At 39.0% G+C, this 24,974-nt stretch overlaps 2 protein-coding genes across 5 annotated transcripts in view; one reads left to right on the top strand and one right to left on the bottom strand.

Annotated features, from left to right (window-relative positions):
* Positions 1-5,804, bottom strand: part of LOC124615791 (protein tamozhennic) — a 65,936-nt gene extending 60,132 nt beyond the window's left edge. Inside the window, exons 1-2 of the mRNA XM_047143913.1 lie at positions 5,759-5,804; positions 5,376-5,670 (exon numbers count right to left, since the gene is read on the bottom strand). Of these exons, the coding sequence (XP_046999869.1) occupies positions 5,376-5,499 (124 nt within the window). The 5' untranslated portion in view covers positions 5,500-5,670; positions 5,759-5,804. The remainder of the gene's footprint in view (positions 1-5,375; positions 5,671-5,758) is intronic.
* Positions 5,805-6,453: 649 nt separating this feature from the next.
* The window catches only part of LOC124615790 (casein kinase II subunit alpha), a 70,284-nt gene continuing 51,763 nt past the window's right edge, over positions 6,454-24,974 (top strand). Inside the window, exons 1-7 of one of the 4 annotated variants that reach the window (XM_047143911.1) lie at positions 6,454-6,570; positions 7,197-7,374; positions 7,448-7,559; positions 7,881-8,093; positions 23,026-23,220; positions 23,307-23,509; positions 23,591-23,739. In XM_047143911.1, coding sequence (XP_046999867.1) covers positions 7,280-7,374; positions 7,448-7,559; positions 7,881-8,093; positions 23,026-23,220; positions 23,307-23,509; positions 23,591-23,739 — 967 coding nt within the window. In that variant the 5' untranslated portion in view covers positions 6,454-6,570; positions 7,197-7,279. Of the gene's footprint in view, positions 6,699-6,718; positions 6,969-7,196; positions 7,375-7,447; positions 7,560-7,880; positions 8,094-23,025; positions 23,221-23,306; positions 23,510-23,590; positions 23,740-24,974 lie in introns of those variants that run through there. The other 3 variants (XM_047143909.1, XM_047143912.1, XM_047143910.1) reach the window with 3 other exon arrangements.

Genomic DNA, 24,974 nt, shown 5'->3' with positions numbered 1-24,974 from the left:
ACCCTGTACCTCTACTGAGGTGGAAATCCTACAATGGATGGAAGCTTAGTCTGGAAGCTAAATGGTTGCTCTTGGAAGGCTTTGTATTCCACCCTGTCGGCAAAGCTTGATCATCGGAAATGTCAGATTCACATGGTCTGGTTGATGCTTCCCTTTAGGTTAGGAGAAGACATTGGAAAAACATTAATGGCAGTGCTAGTGGTAGTGCTGAACTATTTGCTGCAGTCTGCCTTTTCATGCAGCTTAAGCTCTATAATGTCGGAAAGTATGGCTTTTTCTGATTTTGTGTCTAAGGCTAAGCACCTTCACAACTGCATTGACAAATACAGTGTGCTGACACTAGTTACATTCCTTTGTGTAAAGGAATAGGCTTCGTAAGAGCTGAAGCAAATGAAGTACTAAAAGTGGGAAGTTGCATAGACTTAAAGTTCTTTCTGGCCTCACAGTAAGGGATATGCTTTGTTTTCTTGAGCTCCTGTATCTCCCTTTCTTCAAGATTAAACACTGCAGCCTCTATTACAGACAGTGTGATCCCCAGCACAATTTACACACTTCGTAGGAGATGTAAGGATTAAGGACACTGATACGACCAGTTTGTTATCCACCTGGTTCATTATATTTTGCACATACACCACACCTTCTTGAGCCCACTCATCTTTCAGTTCCTCTTTAGAAATATCCACAATATCTCCGCAGAACACAACACCTTTGCTGTAGCTCAACATGTTGTATAACTTTGTTTCAGTTGCATATTCCTATGCATTTAGCTCTCTTGAGGGTGGAGTGTTGTTGTTTGTTGGGAGCTAGAAGTTTTATCCAACAGTGTACAATTTCGCAATCACTTCGAATATTTTAAAGTTCCAGCAATACTCTGTAAAATTCTTTTGAATGCAGAAAAGGCAAACTTTTTCAAATCTGCTCTCTTTCCTTTTAACTATTAAAAGCACATGCTGTCTAGTAGCATACATTCTATTATTAGAAACATAAGAATTTGAATTAATTCCTGTATCTAGAGAACTGGCAACACCAGCCCTCTTGTTAGTTTGGCTGTTGATACGCATTCCACTGGAAGCTGAGAGGGGCAAGTCTGACAGTTTCATCTCAGACCCACGAGCACCTAGGGAAACAGAGATCCACCCAAACAGAGCCCCATTTGCCAGGATATGCCTTATATTCCCCAGTCCGCAGCTCGTGGTCTCGTTCTCGCTTCTCAAGCACGGGGTCCTGGGTTCGATTCCCGCCAGGGTCAGGGATTTTCACCTGCCTTGAGACGACTGAGTGTTTGTGTCGTCCGCGTCAATTCATCATCATTCATGAAAGTGGCGAGACTGGACTGAGCAAAGGTTGGGAATTTGTACGGGCGCTGATAACCGTGCAGTTGAGTGCCCCACAAACCAAATATCATCATCATTATTTTATATTCCCCAGAGGTTGCCCACTAATGACTGTTCCACTTCAACCATTATGCACCTCATCTGTGCACAGCACACCTTCAGATATGTAGTTTTTACCATTCAGGTGGTAAAGCCAAACGTCCATTCCAATGTTCCACGGCTGCACTGTATGGTGGCCACTGAAGCGTGCCCAGAGCTTACAGCTGACTGACAGAGTCTGGCTCCAGCTGCCAAAAGCTAACTTTGCGACAGTCTTTTTGTTGTGCCTTTCTGCAACTCAGGATCTCCGCGATATGGTGAGCAGCAAATATCCTTTTCATAATATTGTTACATCCCATCCTGGATTTGCCCATTGTTTGATTTTACAGGAAGACTGAGAGAGAGATGGACACTGGGACAGAGTAGAGATGGAAGAATGGCGGGAGAACCATAAAATATGGAGATGCTTATGTTCCCTAGCACACTCGATCGGGGGTTGGAAACTGTAAAAGAAGATGATGAAGATAATGATGATGAAAATTTTAATAGGATTATTAAAATCTAAGAGTGTTGCATGCCATTCACTAATATTACAAATGAAGGAACACACAACCAAAGCTAAACACAACACTTTCAAATATTACACGGAAGGATAGCAACATATTATGTTATGACAGTTCAAATAACACATAACCAGCTTTCAGGTACCAGTTTCTTGTTCCTGCATCACACAAATGTCAACTGATTATAAACAACTAACATCTGTATAGTTGCATGTAGAAATTATGGAAGAGTAATATGCCATATCCTAATTTTTGCCAGGTGAAATGGGATAAGCTGCTGTGTCTAGCGGGTTGGCTAGAGGGAGAAAGAAGCGGGAAGAGGAGAGGAACGGGGAGGGGTAGCTGGCAGTTCAGAGGACGGCAGCAGGAGTACAGGATACAAATGCAACACACAGGTACTGGAGCTGGTGAGTTTATGCAATGCACGATGACCTGAAGGCATGGCTGAGACGTGGGTCACATGGCAGAGGAAGCGGAAGCTGCTGGATAAGTGTGGGTGCAGTTGGTTGACAGAGATTGAGTGCCGGAGGATTACAGGAGTGAAGGATGTGTTGTAAGGATAACTCCCATCTGCAATGTTGAGAAAAGCTGGTGCTGGAGGGATGAGCTTAGATTGCACTGGTTGTAAAGCAGCCATTAAGCTCTACTGTATTGTGCTCAGCTGGTCTACTCTGCCTTGGCCAGTGTTTGGAAGTGGGCATTCATCCTGGTGGGCAGGTGAATGGCCACCATGCCCATAGAAATTTCATCAGAGCTATATATGATGTGGGAGCTTTCACAGGTGGCTCTGCTTCACATGGGATAGGACACACCTGTGGCAGGATAGGAGTAGGATATGCTGGGTGAGTGAATTGGGCTGCACCTGCGTCTTCCACAGGGACATGACCCCTTTGGAAGGGGATTGGAGTGGGAGGGGCATAAAGTTGGACCAAGAAGTTGTGCAGGTTGAACTGGAAGCAGAATAAAACTTTAGGCAGGTGGGATCCGGAGTATGATGTCCTTTATTTCTGGGCATGATGTTTGAGAGTCGAGGTCCTGGTGAAGGTTGCTATGGTTTGGGCTGATATTGGATGATGGGGGGCACTTCTTTGCAGTTGGTTTTTGGTAGTGCTGGGAGGATTATGGATGTGTGAAGACGTGGTGCAGGACATCTGTTTGCAGACTGGTTTGGTGGGCAGTGCCTGACTGTAAAGTCCTTGGTGAGGCCTTCAGTATACTGGGCAAGGAAATTCGTGACACTGAAGGTATGCAGTTCACAGCTGGCCAAGGGAAATGGCTGCAATATTTTTGTGTGGAAGGGGTGACAGCTGTGAAAATTTAGGCACTGTTAGTGATTAGTCGACTTGACACTGACAGATGTAACGATGGAGCCATCAGAGAGTTGGAGACTAACATCCAGCAAAGTGTCATGTTGATATGAGGACCAGGTGAAGCAGACGGGACTATTTAGAGCATGCTTCTACAATTCGGTCTCCTTTACTTCTATATAAATTTTAGTGTCATTGGGAATTCACATTCCTGTGTTTAAGTATTCTGATAAACTGCAAGAGAAGCCAATGAGGTACCCTTTAACTTTGTTTCTAAATATTGTAAATTTCAATACCTGAGTAGTTCAAGATAGCTGTGCACTGATAGATAATGTATTTATACAACAAACAGAAATTAAACAAATAGACCCCTATCCTGTGGTAAATGGAATATCAGATCATTATGGACAATTAAGTAATATTCCATAACTTAACTACATGTACAATGCACAAACACTCAATGAAAATGATGAGAGTGATTAACAGCAAAACAACTACAAAGTTTTACAGGAAAACTCAAAAGAATGTTGACTAGGTTAATGTCTACAATGAGGCTAGTGCCAGTTCTAAATGAAAAATTTCTTAATAAGGTTTTGGCTATTTCTAAAAATAAATTAAGTACAATACTAGGAGGTCTTTCAGGAAACATTAGACCACTATATGTATCGAAGTACCTCCATAACAAAAAACGAATTCTACAAAATACAGGCCAAATGAACCTACTGACACTGCATATTGACTTCATCCTGTAACATCATGATGGTGTGGCATGTAACACCACATCTACTCAAAAAGAATGAGAATGGAATACTGACAATATTTATTTTGCATCTATATTATTTTTTTATAATGTACATGTGGTAACATATTAGGTATAGTGTCAATGTCATGTTAAAAGCTGCCATTATGTTTGTGAGTTGTTGAAGAGGTATTAAATGTTTTTGTGAATCATCAGAGAAAGGTACGATCTCAAAGCACTTTCATACTACAAACAGTATTACATTTTATGAACTCTCAGAAGTAAAAGTTTGTATGAAGTTGCAAAATATTCATTGAGAGACTGAAAAATAAAGGTCCTATAATTTATATTCTCAGTCACATTATTAATATGGTATTTTCCCCAGACATATTGAAATACACAACATTCCGATAACTCCCTAAGAAAGATGTTTCCACAGATGTCATCAGCTACAGCTCTTCTAACATAATGTTCCAAATTTTTTGAGAAGGCAATGTACATAAGCGTTGTCACCCACCTGAGTATTAATGGGATACTTAAGTCAATCACAATTTGGATTAAAACTGCTTTTCTACTAAAAACACCATTTATACCTGTTCAGCCAGATATTTACTATCCAATATATCCCACCTATTAGGATTTAGTTTACATAAAGAGGTAAAATGTTTCAAGTTCTTTCGTATGTATATCAATGAATACTTATAGGAAAAACCATGGAGTTGACACACAAATCTCTGAGTTAATACATTCCGCATATTTTCATTCACTGACACCCTAGGGGATGATATTGTGGGATAATTCCTCACAAAGGCAACATGTATTCATTGAACAAAATAAAATATTAGAATGGTATGCGGAGTTCACGAACATAACTCTTGCAGGTGTCTTTTTAAACAGCTGTAAAATAAACCACAGCTTTGCAGTACATTTATTAACTCATGAAATCCTCTTCAATTTGAGAGTAACTGAGATATTCACCAACACACTGCTAGAAGGAAAAATTATCTACACTTCCCTCTTGTGGGGTGGGGTGAGAGGAAACAGGTTATTGCATACATACATTTATTAGTAATATGTTCCACTTTTCTGTGCTCTGTTAAAAGATGTTAACACACCAGTGATATTTTCTGCCTGTTCTGTGTTTCCTCCCTTTCAATGGGCTGAATTGTAAAGTGTTAGTGCGCGTTACAGTGGGATCTGGCATATGACTACACATGTTTTTTACTATCCAGCCTAGCACAAAACGTGCAGCGAGTGAGATATTGTGCGGAATGCGTGTAACGGGTAATTTTCTTTGGGTTTCTAAATCATTAAAGAAGCCAGACTATCATCTCCTCATTTCAGTTGGATTAATACAAAAACTTATTAAGGCGGGTGGCTTATTAAATATTACCTTCGAGTTTCTCTCGTTGCTCTAACTTATACAAGCTTTCATCCGTTTGAAGATAACTGAGGTGTAACTGATCAATCTGCATCCACAGCTCCCTCACACGATCATGAAGTAAAAAATCTGCCATTATCAGGAAATAAAACCGGCTCCACAGAGAAAGTGGGAGGATCTTCTAACATTTTCCAAAAGCATCTACTGCGACCATACGCAGCCAGAAGGAATTTGCAACCACGCATAAAATAAATTCCATTTCTTAATAGACACACCACCAAAATAGTCTCTCCTTTTGAGGCATTTACTGCAATAAAACAATAATCAAGGTTCAATTCACTACCACTGACATACAGAAACATCGCCTCTCCAAATAAAAACAAAAACATTATTACCAAATTCATTGTTATACACCCTTACACCTGTAAATGTATATTTACCTTAGCAGTGCTGCCAACACAAAGTCCACCATCTAAAAAACTTTGTCATAATTTTTATGTCATGTCAAGAATCAGTAAAATCAGGACAGAGCCCTTCAATTCAGATTATATAACCTGAACGAAGTGGTAAATAAAAATTTAGAACCGTTTACAATTTGCTTTCGCAATATCACTGTACTTAACAAAAACAAAAGGCTATGCGAGTGGAAATCCAAACTAATTTAGGAAGAACATCTTTGCATTTATACTAGCACATTTTCAGTTTCTTCGACCTGACCTGTAGAATTCATTCGGTTTACTCGCGAGTCCTAACTTATCTTAAACCTAGAACTATGAACACATGATTACAGGTAGCAGACGTTTGTGTTTCCGGCGAACTGATTTGTAACGTAAATAATAACTACCTTCAACAGTCGTGTTGGTGAGTAAACAATCAAATTTCTGAGTTGTACTAGAATGCTAACATAATTTATAAAACGCCTCTTTGCTTATCGAAGTAAAAATATCGGTGAAGAGACAAAATAGAACTCTATCTCTTTGAGCATCGTTGATTATGGACATCTTTGTAATTATTTTGTGTAAGGACTGCGAGGAATATCTTTATGGATAGATTTGCAAAGGTGCTATTAGAGTGACATCTACCGGTTAATTCTGTAAGTAAGAGAACTTGGGCGAGACGTAAGGATATGTGTGCACCGAACCTCGTTTCCCAGTTTTCCGTGGCGGGATGTGAGGAGCCATCTTGGATTTTACTCTTTGAGAAGCCGGTTCGTCTTTAAATACGGGACTGTGCCCTGGACACACGATAATTTTCTTGGGTTATTTTGTAACTGTTGAGCTGTGTAGTGTCTCCACATTAATAAGTGCACCAAGATTTTGATCCGGAATGTTTTAGGTAGGAAGTTAAGGTGTACTGGATATTGTATGGTACCACCGAATACGAGATACGGCGCAAGTAATGGCGTTTGATGGTATGGGAGGGCAGTGGCTGCTTCAGTTAACAAATGGGTTTGTCTCTTAATTGTGGGCTATCGACCAAAGTAGTTCTACTGCAAAATGTTAATGAGTGACTTCGATAACTGCTGTAAATGAGAAATAGGAATTACTGTTGTATCACGGAGTGATTGCGTCTGGAATCTGTCAGATAAGAGTAATTTTTGGTTAGGTAAGAGCGAAGACGATCAGATGCGCATTTCAGTTAAGATGAGGCGGAAAGCTCTGTTGTTAACGCTTCGTTTACACACTGCAAGAGATTAACTTAACCTTAGATAAATTTCTGTTTAGAGGAATCATGTAGCGCAGAATATACACTGTATACATTAAATGAAATGAATTGGCTTACCCCAAATCTTCGACGCTATTTCACTTTGGTATTCACATGCATATGTTGCAGGAACATTATTGCATTCATATGTTGCGGATAGCGTTGTAAAAGGTGTAAGCTGTTCGAGAGCCCAAATCCATTGGGTCCCAACAATGTCTCTCCCTAGTCGGGCACGTGTGTATGCTGATGTAAATTCTCATAAACCACGAGAGTATTGGGACTATGAATCATATGTAGTGGATTGGGGGTAAGTTTTTTGTTTACTGCGCGCGATACCGGTCTGTTTCGCTCATTATTACCTGATATTTTTAATGTTTTAGGCAGCAGGATGACTATCAGTTAGTACGGAAGCTTGGCCGTGGAAAATACAGTGAAGTGTTTGAAGCCATCAATGTAACAAACAGTGAAAAGTGTGTCGTGAAAATCCTGAAAGTAAGTGGATTATATGTAATAATTTTGAATTAGGTTAAATGTTATTGCTCCAATTGGAGGAACATCATTAACTTGTAACAGTGTCGTAAATCCCAAGTTTGTAAATCACGTAGTATGTTCATCGTCTTTTCTCATGAGTACACTATTCCTGTATCTCCCATTCATTTCTTAGTGTTTATAGATTTTGTGTACGCTAGCTATTGTCCATTTCCTAAACTTTATTACTTTACTGCTAGCTGTACGCAAGAAGTATAATAGTAATTTAGAAAATATTCTTGCCAGTTGCGTGTTCATTTTGTGGATGTTTGTTTACTTTTTCAGCCAGTGAAAAAGAAGAAAATAAAACGAGAGATAAAGATTTTAGAGAATCTGAGAGGTGGAACGAATATCATCACCTTACAAGCTGTTGTGAAAGATCCAGTTTCAAGAACGCCTGCCCTCATATTTGAACATGTTAATAACACGGACTTCAAACAGTTATATCAGACATTAACAGACTATGACATCAGATACTACTTATACGAGTTACTGAAGGTAAGAAATTAGGATGTGTACACTTCTCATTGGAAACATCAAGTCTTAGTGGTGAGGAAATTGAGCACTGCAGGAAATGTGTTGTGCAGCAGACATTCATAATACTTGAGGCTCAGTGAACGAAACATTTTAGATTGTGATTATTTTGCATTTGATTCCATGGAACTTCAGCAGTGGTTTGATTCTCTGAAGGTGTGTATGTAGTTGGTAGTTGCATCTATGAGCATTTTCATATGTAGCTTCTGCAGTGAAGTGGAAATGATTGGGGAGTTTGAAGGTTACACCTGTATTGTGGCTTTTGTTTATTGTGGGATGTGAAAATGCTGAACAGTTTGGCTGTATTTGGTGATTTCACTGGCTTGTGTAATTGTGGAGGGATTGCAATAGTTATGGGAGATGTAGCTTGCGCTAGACTAATATTTTTGTGTGTGTTTGGCTTTCATGTCAAGTTTAGCCAGTGTGACCGAAGAGTACAACATAATGTAACTCGTAATGCAAGAAAGTTCGTTGTTGATTGATGTGGTTTTCTAAAGAGCAATGCACACTGAAATTGTTAATATTAAAATTTATAGTCATTCTAAATTGCATAATAGGCCACAACGAAACTTGTAATCATAAATTTTATGCATGTGATTACTGTTCAATGATCCTGTAGATTGTTCTTGTTTTACTGCCTAAGGCCTTTTTCATTGACAGATAGCATCCCACTAGACTGTGGAAATATTGAGGATGAGACCTAGATACCGTGTTAAACTGGGTGTATCACACTATTTGAGTATTATTAATGGGATACTGAGAATTTAGGATGTAATTTTGTAACCATTTGCGGCTGTGGACGTTTTCATCTAAGAGGATTTTTTGTCAGGGATCATTGGTGCTGTAGACTTTATCAGAATGATTAATTTTTCATCAGTGAGTTTGATTGTAAGGGAAGAGCTATGAATATTAACAGTTGATACTTTGAATTATATTTCTTATATTAATGTAAAAAGGTTACTCAGATATTTTTCATCCTTAATTTGTAATTTAATCCTATAATCTGTCACCCTTGTGATGAATGTTCCTGTGTTCCATTCAACTGTTGTTGTATAGAGATTTGGCCACTTTTGTGAATGCATTTGTAGAAAAAACATTGTTGCATTGGTTGTGTGAGATATTCCATCTCTCTGCATACCATTGTTTCAATTATTGCGAGCATGTAAATTGCTGGATTATAAACATAGCTTTTTACATACAGGTTGTCACAGTATCCAGTTTGAAAGATACTGGTATTCAGATTTTGATGAAGGGCTGAAGTTCTAAAAATAATTCGTATGTAAATTTGTTTTCCAATGTGGGTAATTAATTGGGGCACTACTTGATCTGAGAAAAAGATTTACTGACAAAATGATTTGTCTGGTAGTTGTATTATTTTAGATATAGTGTCCTGTATAATCAGTATTTCTTTATCATCTCTGCATTGACAATTGTCATTTAGCAATTGTCTTAGTGCTTGTAAATAATGAGATGAGGCATTTACTTACTGAACACAGTTTTACATGCCTCGTTTTCTTACTTTTAACAGTTTCATTTCATCTGTTCCCAGTTAGTGTAATCCCAGTTTTTTGCTTCCTTATTATTTCACTATGGGACTTAAAATTGGGATGACAGTTGAAACAAAGTTATTGTGTCAGCAATAAATTTATAAATTTGGCAATTGCATAGAATGTTGGGTTAAAGTGTGATACTGGAACATCCCTCCCCTACTGCTCCCTGAATATTGATTGTGGTGACAGATTAATCTGTATCGCAGTCTGAGTTAGGTCTCAGCTACATTGAAAAGTGGTAATTTGGTAGAGTATGTGAAACAATGTTAACTGTGAATACCAAATGAATTTTGTGGTAGCAAATTGATTAGTAATATAGCCAGATATTTTCGTCCATGCAATATTGGAAAGCGCAATTGGCTTTCTAAAATATAACTTTAATCGAACATTATGGCACAGTAGAAACTACATCTTGGGTCTGTAGAAGTACAAAACTGTTCTAAATGACTTGTCTGAGAAAGTTAAACAAATATTTTTTTTCATGTGTTTCACGAATGCCTTTATTATTGGGGATAGTAACTTAGCCTAATCAGTGGTGTGATTACTGTTAATACTTAGTTTCTAATATTGAGAAGAAACGTTTGTCAGTGCTGGTTTTTCATAATCATTTACTTGCATTTTAAAGATTTTTGACCACAGTGTCATGTTTTTCATATTCTTCTTCACTTCATATTGTATTGCAGAGCAAATACTGGCATGTGTGTGTGTGTGTGTGTGTGTGTGTGTGTGAGTGCGAGAGAGAGAGAGAGAGAGAGAGAGAGAGATCATTGGAATATGCCATGTTTGTATCTAGAAGTAGGAAGGCAAATTTTTGTGAGAAGCCACCTATAATCAAGGAAGTTGGTTAATTTGTTCACTAAATTGGTTGCTGTTGAAGTGTTATGAAATAAATTGTCAAAGTCTACAAGCACTTGTCCACCATTTAGGTATTTAAATGGAACAATTAGAGTAGTTCTCATTTTCCCTGGTTAACAGGAGGATTGAATAGTAAAACATGGACTAGTTACAGGAACAGTTACTTTTGACATTATTGCATGAGCTCCTCCCCTAATTTTCTAATTGTTAGTGAAATTCCACTCTTGTTAGGAATTAAGAAAGAAATGTCTTGAAAATGGCACCTAGAGTAAATTTTCAAGGAAGTGTGGGTGTGTAAAGCCTACAAATATATTTTGGTAATGCATTACTGTTTGAATACTGAGATGCAATAATTTTTAATTGTGCTCTTTGTAAAAGTGGAATAGCAGCTCTTTGTCCATGCGCTGCATTGATACAAAATTGTAAACATAAACATTGAGAGAAATATTCAACTAGTATCTGTTCTTTCCTCCCACACCCCTTCCCTCCCTTGGCTTACATATACACAACTTGCGTGCATTAATTCACATTCAATATTTTGAGCTCTCTGCAGCGACATAATTATACGTTTCAGTGGCTTTTTGGGCACTCATGACCTTAGTTGGTTTTGTGCCCCAAAGCAAAACAAAAAGGAAAAATCAATGGCTGTTATGTTTTGTGCATTTGACATGTATTCTTTTTAGTGAAATATAATAAAATGCAGGTTCATGTTTTACATTACACTATAGGTATATGCAACTGTGTAGCACTGTAGTCATCCCGCACACCACGAGCCAATTATTTTACATTAAAAAGACATAATTGGAGCATATAAAGAAAATTTAAATATGTTAAGTGTGAGAAAAGAGCTGTTCACCTACGAAGTGACAAGACAGGCAAAATATTGAGAAAAGGCAACACAAATGTTACTTTGGAAAGTTTCTCCCATTCCTTTCACAAGTTGAAGCAACATTTGGTAAACACAATTTTTTAAATATGTTGCTTCTGTTTGCTCGCTTCAATTAGCAATTTTTTTCTTCTATACTTATTTTGTTCTGAAAGTTTGCTACGTAGTTTTGATTTTAGTTGTTGTTTCAATGTGACAAACGATTGTCAGCCAATTTTTGTTGGGGGTACATTTGCAAGTCAGACTTGAAGAGTACATACCTGCAAAGTGGCAAGTTACATATTTAGATCTTACTATGTGTTCTTAGTATACTTCTCAATTTTTTTTGCATATTTTTCTGTTTGAGGTGTAATCATGAATTTTTGAAGTTGTAGTAAAGTGTAGAGTCGGGCAGTCTGTAGCGCAGTTGATATTTCTTCTGAACGGCTGGCTACACAGAGGCGTCAGCCACCATTGGTGATAATGGCAGGAGGGTAGCAAGTTGCACTTCCGGGTTTTATCTGCTTTTATAGTCAATTCTCAAGCTACTTTTACTAGGATGGGTAAGGTGTGTGCCTGTTGTGTGAAGACACAAGAGGTGGTGGCCACAATTCGTGAACAGCTGAATGTGATTTTGGTTTTGCCTTTATCTGTTGTCTTCAGGCGACTGCCTAAGGATGTGTTGCTTGTTTTGCCCGTGGTTCTACTTCCGAAGTGCCTCCTAGTGTCCCTGATACGCTAGATCTGCCCTCGCAGCAGAATGAATGGCGGGCGGTAATGCATTTGTGTTGCTAGAGACGGAGGGCGAATGTGAAGGCTGGTCATCTGGCCTCACCTGTTTGGTCTGTGAGTGAAGATGGCCATTCCTTTAGCAGGATTCAAGCGGGCACATGGGGGCTGAGGTTTGCTGATACTGGGAGCTCCAATGCCAGGTGTGTTATGGTGCCTCCTTAGGGAAATATCATTCAGGGCCAGAACGAAAATCAATGTGCACTCATGTCTGGCAGGGGAGGGGGCGGGGGCACTCTTATCAGAGATGTGGAGACCTTTGTCTGCGGCTATCAAGCATGCAGGGTGCAGTTGTCTGAAGCTGTGGCTCATGTCGACACCGACAGTGCATGTCACTTCGGTTCTGGTGCCAACCTCAGGTTGTACAGGCTGCTGGTGCAAGTGGCAAAGGCTGCTGGGCTCTTGCGCTGGGTGCAAGCAGAGTTTGCAGTTTGCGGAACTGTTCTCAGAGTTCATTGGGGGCCTTCGGTTTGGAGCAGTTTGTGGGTCTCAGCCAAAAGCTCTGTGAACTCAGTTATGATCCTGACTGCAGATATCTGGTTCTGCATTGTTATATGAGGAATCTAGGACATCCCTCAATAGATGAGTGCACTACTCAAAGGAAGCAGCTCCTTGGGTGGCAGAGCACATGTGGAGTGCATGTTGAAACCAAACCATGTTCAGAGTGATGATACTTACTGTCAAAATTTGCTTAGTAAATTGTTGAAGTGTTCATAACAAAATTTTTTAATTTACTGCCCTCCATGAAATTTCTTGCAACTAAATAATTCTCAGGACCAAGAGCTGGGTGAAACCTGAAGTAGAAAGCTCAATGATATTAGTGATTCATAGGACATATATTGAAGAGACAGATTAGAAGCCAAGGAGGGGTAGTGTTCATTGCATTTGACAATATTTTTGTCTATTGAGGTTGAATTTGAATGTGGCAGGGAAGTTACCTGCTAATGTATAACAGATCTAGCTGAAATAAAATTGTTGTATGTTTTTACCAACCATCCAATTCTGCTGTGACAGTTTAATCATTCTTTGAAAGTCTGCGGTCAGTAGCTCAGGAATACCCAGCCAGTGCCTTATTGTTTGGAGGTGACATTAACCTACAGTGTATTGACTGGATCAGGAATACCCAGAAATTGCACTGTTGGTTGGAAGTGACTTGAACCTACCGAGTACGATGGGGACGTCAGTTGATTCATAGCCCACATGCAACTGGAATACTTTAGACCTGATAGCTACAAACAGGCATAGCCTTATTGACAGCGTCAATGCAGATAGGGATTAGTGACGATGATTCATCCCAGTGACTAAGGTTACTAAAGCTAATGAATCAGTCAAGAAAGCTAGAAGAGTATTTCTGCTAGAAAGAACAGATAAGCAGTTGTTAGACCCCACTTAGACAACATTTGGTTCCACTATGGTGGACATAGAGCAATTACGGACAACATTTAAACAGATTGTAAATTGTATTTGCCGAGTAAGTGGATTAGACTGAAAAAGTCCACCATGGTTTAACAACAATGTTGGTAAAATGCTGAGGAAGCAAAGGTTGTTGCACCCTTTATTCAAAAGAGTGTGCAAACGACAGTAGCAAAAAGTGAGCAGAAGTTAATGCAGCTGTAAAAAGATCAATGCCTGAAATACCTCCATGCGTTAGTGGCAGATCCTGTCTATAACCCAAGAAAATTCTGGTCCAATCTAATATTGTTTAGTGGTTCTAAGGTCTCTATCCAGTCACTTGTTCGCCAGTCTGGTGTTGTAGCAGATGGTAGCAAAACAAAAACTGAAGTTTTAAATTTTACATTTAAGAAATTGTTCATGCAGGAGAATCAGACAGACATGCCAAACGTCTGGCTGGAATGGCATGTCAGTATTACTAAGAGTACTTTGTAGAATTGGCCCCTTACTTAGCTTGCATTTATTGTGAATCTCACCCACCCTGCGCAGTCTCAAGCGACTGGAAAAAAAGCGCAGATGATTCTTGCATATGAGAAGGGTAAAAGAACAGACCTGCAAAATTACTGACAAATATCCTTAATATTGATTTTCTGTGAAAATCTTGAACATATTCAGACTGGCCATTCATCAGCATGGATTTGGAAAACAGTAATGTGAAATTGAGGTCTCTTTTTCTCACATTATATCCTGCAAACCATGGATGAAGGGCAGTAGGCAGATTCCATATTTCTAGATTTTCGAAAGGCATTGGACACACAGCCCCATTGCAGATTTGTAACGAAAGTATGAGCATATGGAACAGGTACCCAGATGTCATTGGCTCATGAGCATTCTTAACTAACGAAACCTGGTTTGGTGCGTAGACAGTGAGTGTTTATCAGAGATACAAGAGTGCACCACTTAAGTGTGATAGGACTGCTGTCATTTTCTGTATGTCTGAATGACGGATATGGTGAGTAGCAATTTGTGGCTGTTTGCTGTTGGTGCTGCGTTAACGGGAAGGTGTCATTGTTGAGCAACTTTAGGGTGATACAGGATGACAATACAAGCAGTGGGATATTTTTTTTAAGTCACCCATCAGTATTGTAGGTTAAGACATTAGATGTGTCACCCTGCAGCCATTCACTTTAGTGGACTCTCATTTGTGAGCAATTGATGAGACAAAAATTCAGAATTTTGCATCTTGTTAGATAGCATTTTAAAAAAGTGGCATCATATTAACTGGTTGTGTAGTGCAACACATAGGGTAAGCCTTTCTGGTGCAAAAGGCTGTAGGTTTGAATGTAGTCAGATATTACAGTGTTTATTTTTAAATTATTATTGAAATGACTTGATCATTATTTTTATTCAATTAGTTGGTTTCAGTTCATTTTTTTATTTCTATTCTTTTGTCACATAATTTTGATCATTATAATAGCTTCTTTTTGTTATTATTTTTCATGTGTAAATATCCATGGTGATATTAGTTAGTTTTGTGTGTTTCAGTTTTATTTCTTTTGTTTTGTCATCATATTTTTCCATGATGTCCATTTCTCATTTTGCTTGAATTTCGTGTTGCGTATAGTCCCTTCTTTCGTTTAAATCTTTATCTGTGTTATTTTGTCCAAAGTGCAGTAGGAATTTAGGCTATGTTTTAATTGTCTGTATCATAATTAACATAAAAAATGCAAATCTTGTAATGGAAGAATAGTTCTTGACATGATTGCACAATCAATGTAGATTATTTTGTCTTTTGTTTTTTAACCAGTAGATCAGCATTTCAAATACTTAATATTACAGGAGATAAATATAATTAGTCATTCACAAAGATTCTGAGTGGAAAGAGGATGATATAAAGATAAAAAAGAAACTAGTAATAAAAATCATACGATTAAAATTATGTGATAGGGATAGAAATTAAATGAAATTTTTTATCTAAATAATTGATTTAAAAAATTATCAAAGACATTTCGATAATGATTTGGAAATCAAAAATGTAAAGTGCTCAACAAGTTTTGAACCCACGACCTGCACATGAAGGCCTCACCGTACCCATTACACCACGCTACGACTCTCTAACCTAATGCTTTTTTTACTGCTATTGAGTATCATGTCAAATTCTGTTTTTCTCCTCTCTTCTCAGTTGTAAATTAGGGTCCACCAGGGTAAATGGCTGAATGGTGTGATACTTGGTCTCTCAGTCTACATCACCATCAAAATGGTTTTGCTCCCCACCACTAGGACCTCTCCTTGTTAGACAAAATTTCTAGTTGGTGTGAATAATGGCAGCTAGCTCTAAATGTAGAAAACTGTAATTTAGTGCACAGCAGTAGGAAAAGCAAGCCCTGAATGATTGAATACAGCATTAGTAGTGTGCTCCTTAGCACAGTTAAATTTATCAAATACCTAGGTGTAATGTTCCAGGGTGATATGAAGTGGACTGAGCATATAGGATTGTAGTAGGAAAGGTGAAGGTCAACTTCTGTTTATTGGGAAAATTTTGGGAAAGTGTGGTTCACCTTTAAGGGAGATAGCATATAGGACACCAGTGCAACCCATTCTTTAGTACTGCTAGAGTGTTTGTGGTCCACACCATGTCAGATTGAAGGAAGACATCAAAGCAATTCAGAAGTGTGCTGCTAGGTTTGTTACCTGTAGATTTGAACAAGTATTATGGAGGTGCTTCAGGAACCCAAATGGGAATCCATGGAAGGAAGGTGATGTAATTTTTGAGTAACACAATTGATGAAATGTGGGTAACCTGTTTTTTGGGGCTGGCTGCGGAATGAGTCTACTGTAACCAATGTACATTTCACGTGAGATCCAGGAAGATAAGAGAAATTAAGGCTCGTACCGAGGCATATAGACGGTTGTTTTTCCCTCATTCTGTGAGAGTGGAATGGGAAAGGACATGGCTAGTAGTGGTAAAGTGTACCCTCTGCCACTCACAATACTGGCTTGTGGAGTATGTATGTAGATGTAATTCAGCAGTTAGGTTGTCTGTATTAAAGTGCATTCTCCAAAATCTAGGCAAAACTAAATGTTGCGGTACCAACTGTCAGCTTTGACCAATGATTAATCAGGATGGCAGACACCCCGTTTCATGCTTATACAATACATGACCATGGCGTCACTTATTAGACCTGAACAGACACAAATAATATGAAGAATATTATATTGCAGAAACACTGTGAAGCTAAAGAGACAATTGTGAGAATTAGGGTGGTACAGACTAAATAGTGTCCTAATAATGAACACACATCAAAGCAAGTACCAACCCGTAAATCAAGCAATCAACAAAATGCAATGAAAAAGTTGAAATAACTGGTATTGGAAGTTTCACTAGACCTATATAGATCAGTCCACAAAACCACTCAAAAAAATACAGTATTAACACTTCACCTGACCTGTATAGCTAAAACTTAAGTCCACAGTACTGCAATACTAGAATTTGCCGATACAACTAATATCGAAAACCTAACCTTACCAATGTAGGTAAAACAAACTCCATGATTTAACGCGACCCAAAATTTCAATAAAAATTTAGATTTATCAAACACAATTATGCAAATAAACATGCCTACCATACATACTGCAATAAAAAAACCATAAAAATATACTAACTAATCACTCAGCCAACACACAAATTTACCGATAGCAAAATTATGTCGACACACACAATCTTCAGAGGCCTAGACTTAGCAATCCAGGAACAGTTCTATATAGAATGCCATGTGTTGCCCTGCCGATGCCACCACACAATGGACAATGATCCAAGATGCAGTAGCTTTGATCACTCTCATACCTTCTCCACAAATGTAACACTTCACATATTTGGCAGTTAAACCAAATAACAGTAGAAAGTTAATTGTGGTCAACATGTCATCACTCTCTGTGGCATAAAGAGCACTACTTACGAACTTAGTTGTCATATCCATAACTAACAAAATGAGACATAAAACTATATCTCCAGACTTTACAACATACTGCACTAATGATACCCAATCCGAAAATGAGTGTATTGCATGTAACTGCCAACATCAAAATAACACTCTAACAAATCGGCACTAACTCTTCCAATATTCTCACAAACATCACTAAAGAAGTTCAGTGAAACACTAACAGCACTCACACACAATTTACAAACATAAACCTCTCACATTTGAGCATGCCACCATGTGCTCCAACATATCCTCTGCAAACACAATGCGTTTCCAATATGCCGTGCCAACACACAACAATTACGTTAAGAGTCAAAGCGGGCAAGTGGTACTGCAAATTTTGATGTTCAGATTAATACTCGTTATGGGGAGAGGGGATTGAGAGCATATTATGTTGCATTGAACTGTCATTGTGAAAAGAGCCTCTGTATTTTTGCAGTTTCCATAAATCATTGCAAATTAATTTTATGATAATTTCAACTAGGTCCCAGTTGATTTCCTTGTGGCAGTCGTACCCAGGTGTAGTGTACTTAGAGGGTTACTTATGTACAGCTGAACAATTATTGTGTCTGAACAATGTATTATTGCCACTTGTTTGTGTCATTTAGGCTCTTTCTTTGTGGGTTTATGAATCTGTTCTAACAACCATGAAAACTACTACTTAAGAGCTGGCCATCAATACAGAAATTGAAATGGCAAGCTGTGCGTAGTATCACTGTGATTGAGATAGATTAAACTGTTCTGAGAACTTGTCTTTTGACTATTTTTTGAGAATATGAGAAATCAACATAATTTATTGGTTGTCGATGACTGTGCAGTTGCGTGCCCAGCAAAACAAAACATCAACAGCAACATAATTTGTTTTCATATGTTCTTGAATCTGTCTCCATTGCGTAGTATGCTGCTATTGCACTCCATGAAGTACATACGAGGTCTGTTTAAAAAATGCTGAAACTTTGCCCACAAAATTTTTCTGTGCTTACCTTTCACTTATTGTGCATGGTCGCCTTCGAATGACTCTCCTCCACAATGGATACACTGCTCCCAATGCCGTTTCCACTTCTGGAAACAGTCTTCATATACTTTGTGTTGGATCGCATGAAGTACGAAGTGCTGTCTGAGAATTCTTTTATCTTGTGTATTATTGCAAATCTTCATCCTTTAAACAGGGTTTCTAACCTTAGAAATAAAAAAGATGTCCGCAGGGGCCAGGTCTAGAGGCACAAGGCAGCACAGTGATTTTGTTTTTAGTGCAGTGGTCATGCACCAATGAGATTAATGTGTGCGTGCATTATCGTGATGCAAGAGCCAGGAATTTTATCACCCCTTTTCAGGCCGTTTCCTTCTCACATTTTCTCGCAGACGTCGCAACAGGTCCCAGTAGTACCATCGATTAACAGTTTGTACTTGTAGCACGATTTCGTGATGAACTAATTCTTCTAAGTCAAAGAAAGCTTATCAGCATGGCTTTGACTTTTGACCTGTCCTGACGTGACGAGCTTTTTTTTGGTCTTTGAGAACCTTTCCTGATCCATTGTCTGTCTTGCATGACGACGGTATCTTCTGTAAGGCATCTTGGCAGCATTCAATGCAGTTGCCTGTGCAGCAGCAGCAGCGCGAATGATCCGCTCCGCGGGCTGCGCTCGCTTTTATAGCCGCGCACTGGCGCGGCGCCAAATAAGTGACTTAGAATATTTCACAGTGCCAGCCGCGAGTTATCCCGGACGGGCGCACTAGACGTACTAGGTGCGCCCGTCCGCTGTGCGTTAAGTCCGCGGCTGGCGCGCTGCCAAGATGACGTAGCGCCGCCTTATCGGCGGGGTCAAAGGTCAAGCGCTCGGAGAGCTGACGTAACATGCTGTTGCATACTCTGTCGACAGATTCTAGATGTACCCTTGTCCAATTTTAAGCTGCGCTACAGTTCAGTTTATTTGTGAAAATACATTGTACAATCTCCAACAAATTTAACATATTCACAAGTACCTTTACCTTTAATCCAAATAAATACAGTTTCATTAACAGATATCTTACGTCTATTACGTGTATATAAGGAGAAGGGTGAGGGAGACATATATGATGATTTACCAAAATCTTTATTTGCATTTTCAACAACATGATGTGTGCGGTAGGCTCAACATCTTAACTGTACACCCACATCTCATTACCAGTTATGATTCTCTTTAGCATCATCTCATTCTCATTTGTGCAATACAAAAGCTCTTCACAGATTACGAGGCAAAGATCTTTCTGGCCTTGACTTTTGATGTGAGTCTAACTTGCCAGCAACATGATGCATTCCAAGATGCTGTCAGAATTTCATGACATGATCCAGCGTAAATGTTATATTCTTCTTCAATCATCGGACAGTCAGTCTTCAAATGGCTTGCACAATTTCATTGACATTCCTGGACACGAGTGTTGTTTGTAGATGTCAGAGGGCGTCCTGAATGAGGGTCGTCATTGACTTCCGTCCAGTTATTTTTAAACTGTGTGAACCATTCATAACAGAGTCTATAGGCTTCCCGCATTATTTGGCGTGTCTCTGTAAAGGTTTTCTTGAGGTCCACGCAAAATTTAATGCAAACACATTGCTCCTCTCACTCCACCATCTCGAAGTTCACAAACAGTGCGACACAACTTTCTACTCAATGCACCACTGAACAATAACTGACATACAGCAATGAAACTTTCAGCAGTTACATATTAAACACAGGCATGTTCAGGTACGCCAACCTCATCTCGCTCCATGCACCATTGGCTCGAAATTGAGTGGTCCGGAATTTTTTGAACGGACATTGTATTTAATCAGATTACATTTGATGGCCTCTTAACTTTCCTCTTGCTGTTTATTGTATGATATGGAATTTTAAGCACATTGTTTGAAAATTTGTACCTCAACTGGCTCCATTAGCACTGAGCTTTCATGACAACTGGTTCTCTTATATGTATTATGTGAGACAGCATGTATACATAGCTAGACACCTGTGCCGAGAATAAACTGTGGTAACTCCTTGAAATAGATGCCCATTTTTTTTTTACTAACAGATAATGCTATATAGTTTCATGCTAACTATTTTGATACATGGAATACCTAATGGATGTTAGTGTGAATAGATTTTTCACTGAATCACTTTTTGTGGTCTTCTTGCTTTGCTAACAGTGGTAGCCACCATACATTGCTGGCTGTCTTGCTTTTATGAGTTGTATATTTTTAGTAAAAAAATGTTGCTCAAGGTTCTTTATAAACTATTTATTTTCTTATTTACGTTTTTGTAAAGTGTGACACATTTCAAAACAGTCATTAGATCTAAATTTTTTATGCCTGTCTGGTGTTTTCTGTTGGGTGCATGTAAAATATTTTGTTTTGTCAAGGAAGACAACTACTGTTACATCCTTTTGTTAGCCTTTCTTCGCTGTCTGTAGATAATACATTCGTACGTCTTCTGTGTACATTACTGTGAACTTTACCAACAACTTATTTCATTAGTATTACCTGCGGATATGAATACCCCTCTCTCTCTCTCTCTCTCTCTCTCTCTCTCTCTCTCTCTCTCTCTCTCTCTGTCTCTCATATATACAGATGATGTGACTTACCATACGAAAACGCTGGCAGGTCGATAGAAACACAAACACAAACATACATACACACAAAATTCAAGCTTTCGCAACAAACTGTTGCCTCATCAGGAAGGAGGGAAGGGGAGGGAAAGACGAAAGGATGTGGGTTTTAAGGGAGAGGGTAAGGAGTCATTCCAATCCCGGGAGCGGAAAGACTTACCTTAGGGGGAAAAAAAGGACAGGTATACACTTGCGCGGGACAGGTATACACACACACATCCATCCACACATATACAGACACAAGCAGACATTTGTAAAGGCAAAGAGTTTCAGCAGAGATGTCAGTCGGGCGGAAGTAAAGAGGCAAAGATGTTGTTGAAAGACAGGTGAGGTATGAGCGGCGGCAAATTGAAATTAGCGGAGATTGAGGCCTGGCGGATAACGAGAAGAGAGGATATACTGAAGGGCAAGTTCCCATCTCCGGAGTTCTGACGGGTTGGTGTTAGTGGGAAGTATCCAGATAACCCGGACGGCGTAGCACTGTGCCAAGATGTGCTGGCCGTGCTCCAAGGCATGTTTAGCCACAGGGTGATCCTCATTACCAACCCGTCAGAACTCCGGAGATGGGAACTTGCCCTTCAGTATATCCTCTCTTCTCGTTATCTGCCAGGCCTCAATCTCCGCTAATTTCAATTTGCCGCCGCTCATACCTCACCTGTTATTCAACAACGTCTTTATATGGTTTTTTTTTCTACAGACACTTCAAGCATCCACAACGTACTTTTTCCAACACTTCAGTGTTTCTTGTTACAAAACCATAACTGTCAATGTGATGATACCTACCTGCTTTTTACTTTTGTGCATGTTGGGAGAGCAGTTGATTGTGGACTTGTTTCATAGCCACAGCATATTCTCTAACACTCATCGACATTGTGGCAAGGACTCAGCATCAGCACTTCTCTTTTATCTTGCAACACTCCCATTAGTACTATGTAGTCTTTCAGAGAAATGCATACATTTCATTTTTCTTGTGAAGTACCCCTCCTCTGTGTATTAATTTACCAGAGCAATACTTGTGCAGATTTGAGTTCTGTAAGAGATCATTTTTCAGTGGCGGTAGGATTCATGTTGTGAAGAAGTCTGATCTCAATCTCGTCCTTGCCTTGGTGGTAGAATTGTCATAATGTGATAAAAAATGGCCAATGTAACTTGTTCCCCAACAGCAAGTTTGTAAACATGTGAGCTCCATTTCACTTTTTTTTCTTTTTGTCATACATTTAGAAGTTGATGTATGTTAACATGTATGTGGATTTGGTGATAGGAACTTCAGATCAGTATCAAACTTTCTTCTCGTATACAATACAATGGGTTATATCTTGAAAGAATTTGTGGTCTTTGATGTAAAATCAAAAAGATTTGAATGAATCTATGTACTTATTTAACAGAAATAATTAATTATTAATAATGTGAATTGGACAGATAAAAAAACTACTCAACAAGCGGTGGCAGGGTGCAGGCACTGGATGAGTGGTGGTATGTATGGGCAGTGGGCTTAAAGTTAAAATTGATTTTTAAAATTCTGTGAAGTTTGGTTAAATATATCATTAATTCTGCCTCTTCTCTGTTCCTCTCTGACCGTCACCCACTTTCTTTCATTACATATGGCTTTCTGAAAGACGAGTGGTAGTTTAGTTCAATAAGAGATATTGTAAACTTGCTATAAAATTTTAGTTTGTGGAAAGTAATGTAAACATATTTGTTTCTTAATCATATTTATAATCATGTAATTAAGTCTTAGATTGCGGAGTTATAACTACTGCCCTGGGGATTTTAAAATTTGTGTGACTGCAGTTTTGTATTATATACTCTACTGTGCTTATCTTTACAACTGCGCAATTTCATTTTAGGCTCTGGATTACTGCCACAGTATGGGCATCATGCACCGCGACGTAAAGCCTCATAATGTTATGATTGATCACGAAAATCGTAAACTACGCTTGATTGACTGGGGACTGGCAGAATTTTATCATCCAGGACAAGAGTACAATGTCAGGGTGGCTTCACGATACTTCAAAGGCCCGGAGTTACTAGTAGATTATCAGGTATATTCTGCATAGATTACATAAATGTCAGTTTTTGTATAATGTGTATGTGTGGGCGTGTATTCACAAGTGATTTTTCATTGTAGATGTATGACTATTCATTGGATATGTGGTCTTTGGGCTGCATGCTAGCAAGTATGATATTCAGAAAGGAACCTTTTTTTCATGGTCATGATAATTATGATCAGCTTGTACGAATTGCTAAAGTTCTTGGAACTGAAGAACTGTCTGAGTATTTAGAAAAATATCACATAGAACTGGATCCTAGGTTTCACGATATCTTAGGCAGGTATGTGAATGGTTTATTCTTCATAGAATGTGAAAGTGTAGATTTTATTTGATAGTAACTCTTAACTGACTTTCCTGACAGGCATTCTCGGAAGAGATGGGAAAGATTTGTGCACAGTGAAAACCAGCATTTGGTGTCTCCAGAAGCTTTGGACTTCTTAGACAAACTGCTACGATATGATCATTATGAACGGCTAACAGCACGAGAAGCTATGGAGCATCCTTATTTCTGTAAGTTATAATCTTGAATCATCTTCTCCTCCTCCTCCTCCTCCTCCTCCCTCGCTCCCTCCCTCCTCCCCCCCCCCCCCCCCCAATCCCCTCCCCTCTTATCTATATAGATCACTTCATTTTTTTAAATCAGTGTTAAAGAGTAAGGTGGCTTTCAGTTATTTGTGTCATTCACTACGTAATACAAAATTTTCCTTGTAATTGGAGACTGTAGTGTGTGTGAAATTGGCTACAATTTTTGACCTTTGGCTCTCTGGAGGGGCTTTGATGCTGTTGTCCAGGTAACACCAACAGTGGGTTGGTTTTTCGTACTGTGCCGCCAGTTATTTGGTTGGTAAAGTGCCCTTGTTGCCGTGCTGTGGATAAATAATACCTTGTGGTTTTGTGCAGTAGACGTATCTGTGTCGGTTGGATTTTGTTGTAAAATGGTACTTTTTGATGTTGAAGTGTTCTGCAGTCATCAGGTATCGTGAACAAGTGTTTTGTGTTGGGATTACTAGTAATAGAGTAGCATGTCTGAACAAAAGAGGTACAGGGAAAGTGGTTGTCCAAGGACATGTTCCCTAGCTGTGAAGAAAATGTTCTACTGCAAAATACTCTTCCAGATGACAGTGCACCATACCACTCTGTTGTGATGGGGGCTACTGCAAAATACTCTTCCAGATGACAGTGCACCATACCACTCTGTTGTGATGGGGGGGGGGGGGGTAAAGCTCCAACAGTGCAATAGAGAAAAGCAGATATTTTGCTCTGGGTGCAAAGAAATGTTCCATTGGACAAAGTTGAGCCTAGTGTGTATGAGGCAGAGTTAAAGAAACTTGTAGTGCTATACTAGCCCAAAACTCCATACTACTTGGTGAACTGGCTGATGCTCCGGTTGGGAATATATGGGCCCAGGTGAAAAGTAGTGTGGCAAAAAGACTAGTAGTAGTTTACGCTCAGTGATTTTGAAATGGCTTCTTCCAAATGTGGTGTAACATTTGGAAGAAGCCATTTCAAATGTTACACCACAGGACTGGCTATGAGCTGTTAGCCATACCAAGATGGAAGCTGAGAAGACAGGAATTCATAAAGGACTGTGAAGAGTGTTGAGTAATACATAACTTCTTTTATTTCCATGTTAAAAATCTGCTTAGTTTGCCAAAACACAGCAGAGTTTACAAATGTTAATATCACTGACATTCTAATAATTGAAATTGTGACGGAATCATGAAGTATTGTTGTTAAACTAGCAA

The sequence above is a fragment of the Schistocerca americana genome, chromosome 5, assembly GCF_021461395.2.
Source record: "Schistocerca americana isolate TAMUIC-IGC-003095 chromosome 5, iqSchAmer2.1, whole genome shotgun sequence".
Classification (NCBI taxonomy): domain Eukaryota; kingdom Metazoa; phylum Arthropoda; class Insecta; order Orthoptera; family Acrididae; genus Schistocerca; species Schistocerca americana.
This window is presented reverse-complemented; position numbering and strand designations above follow the sequence as displayed.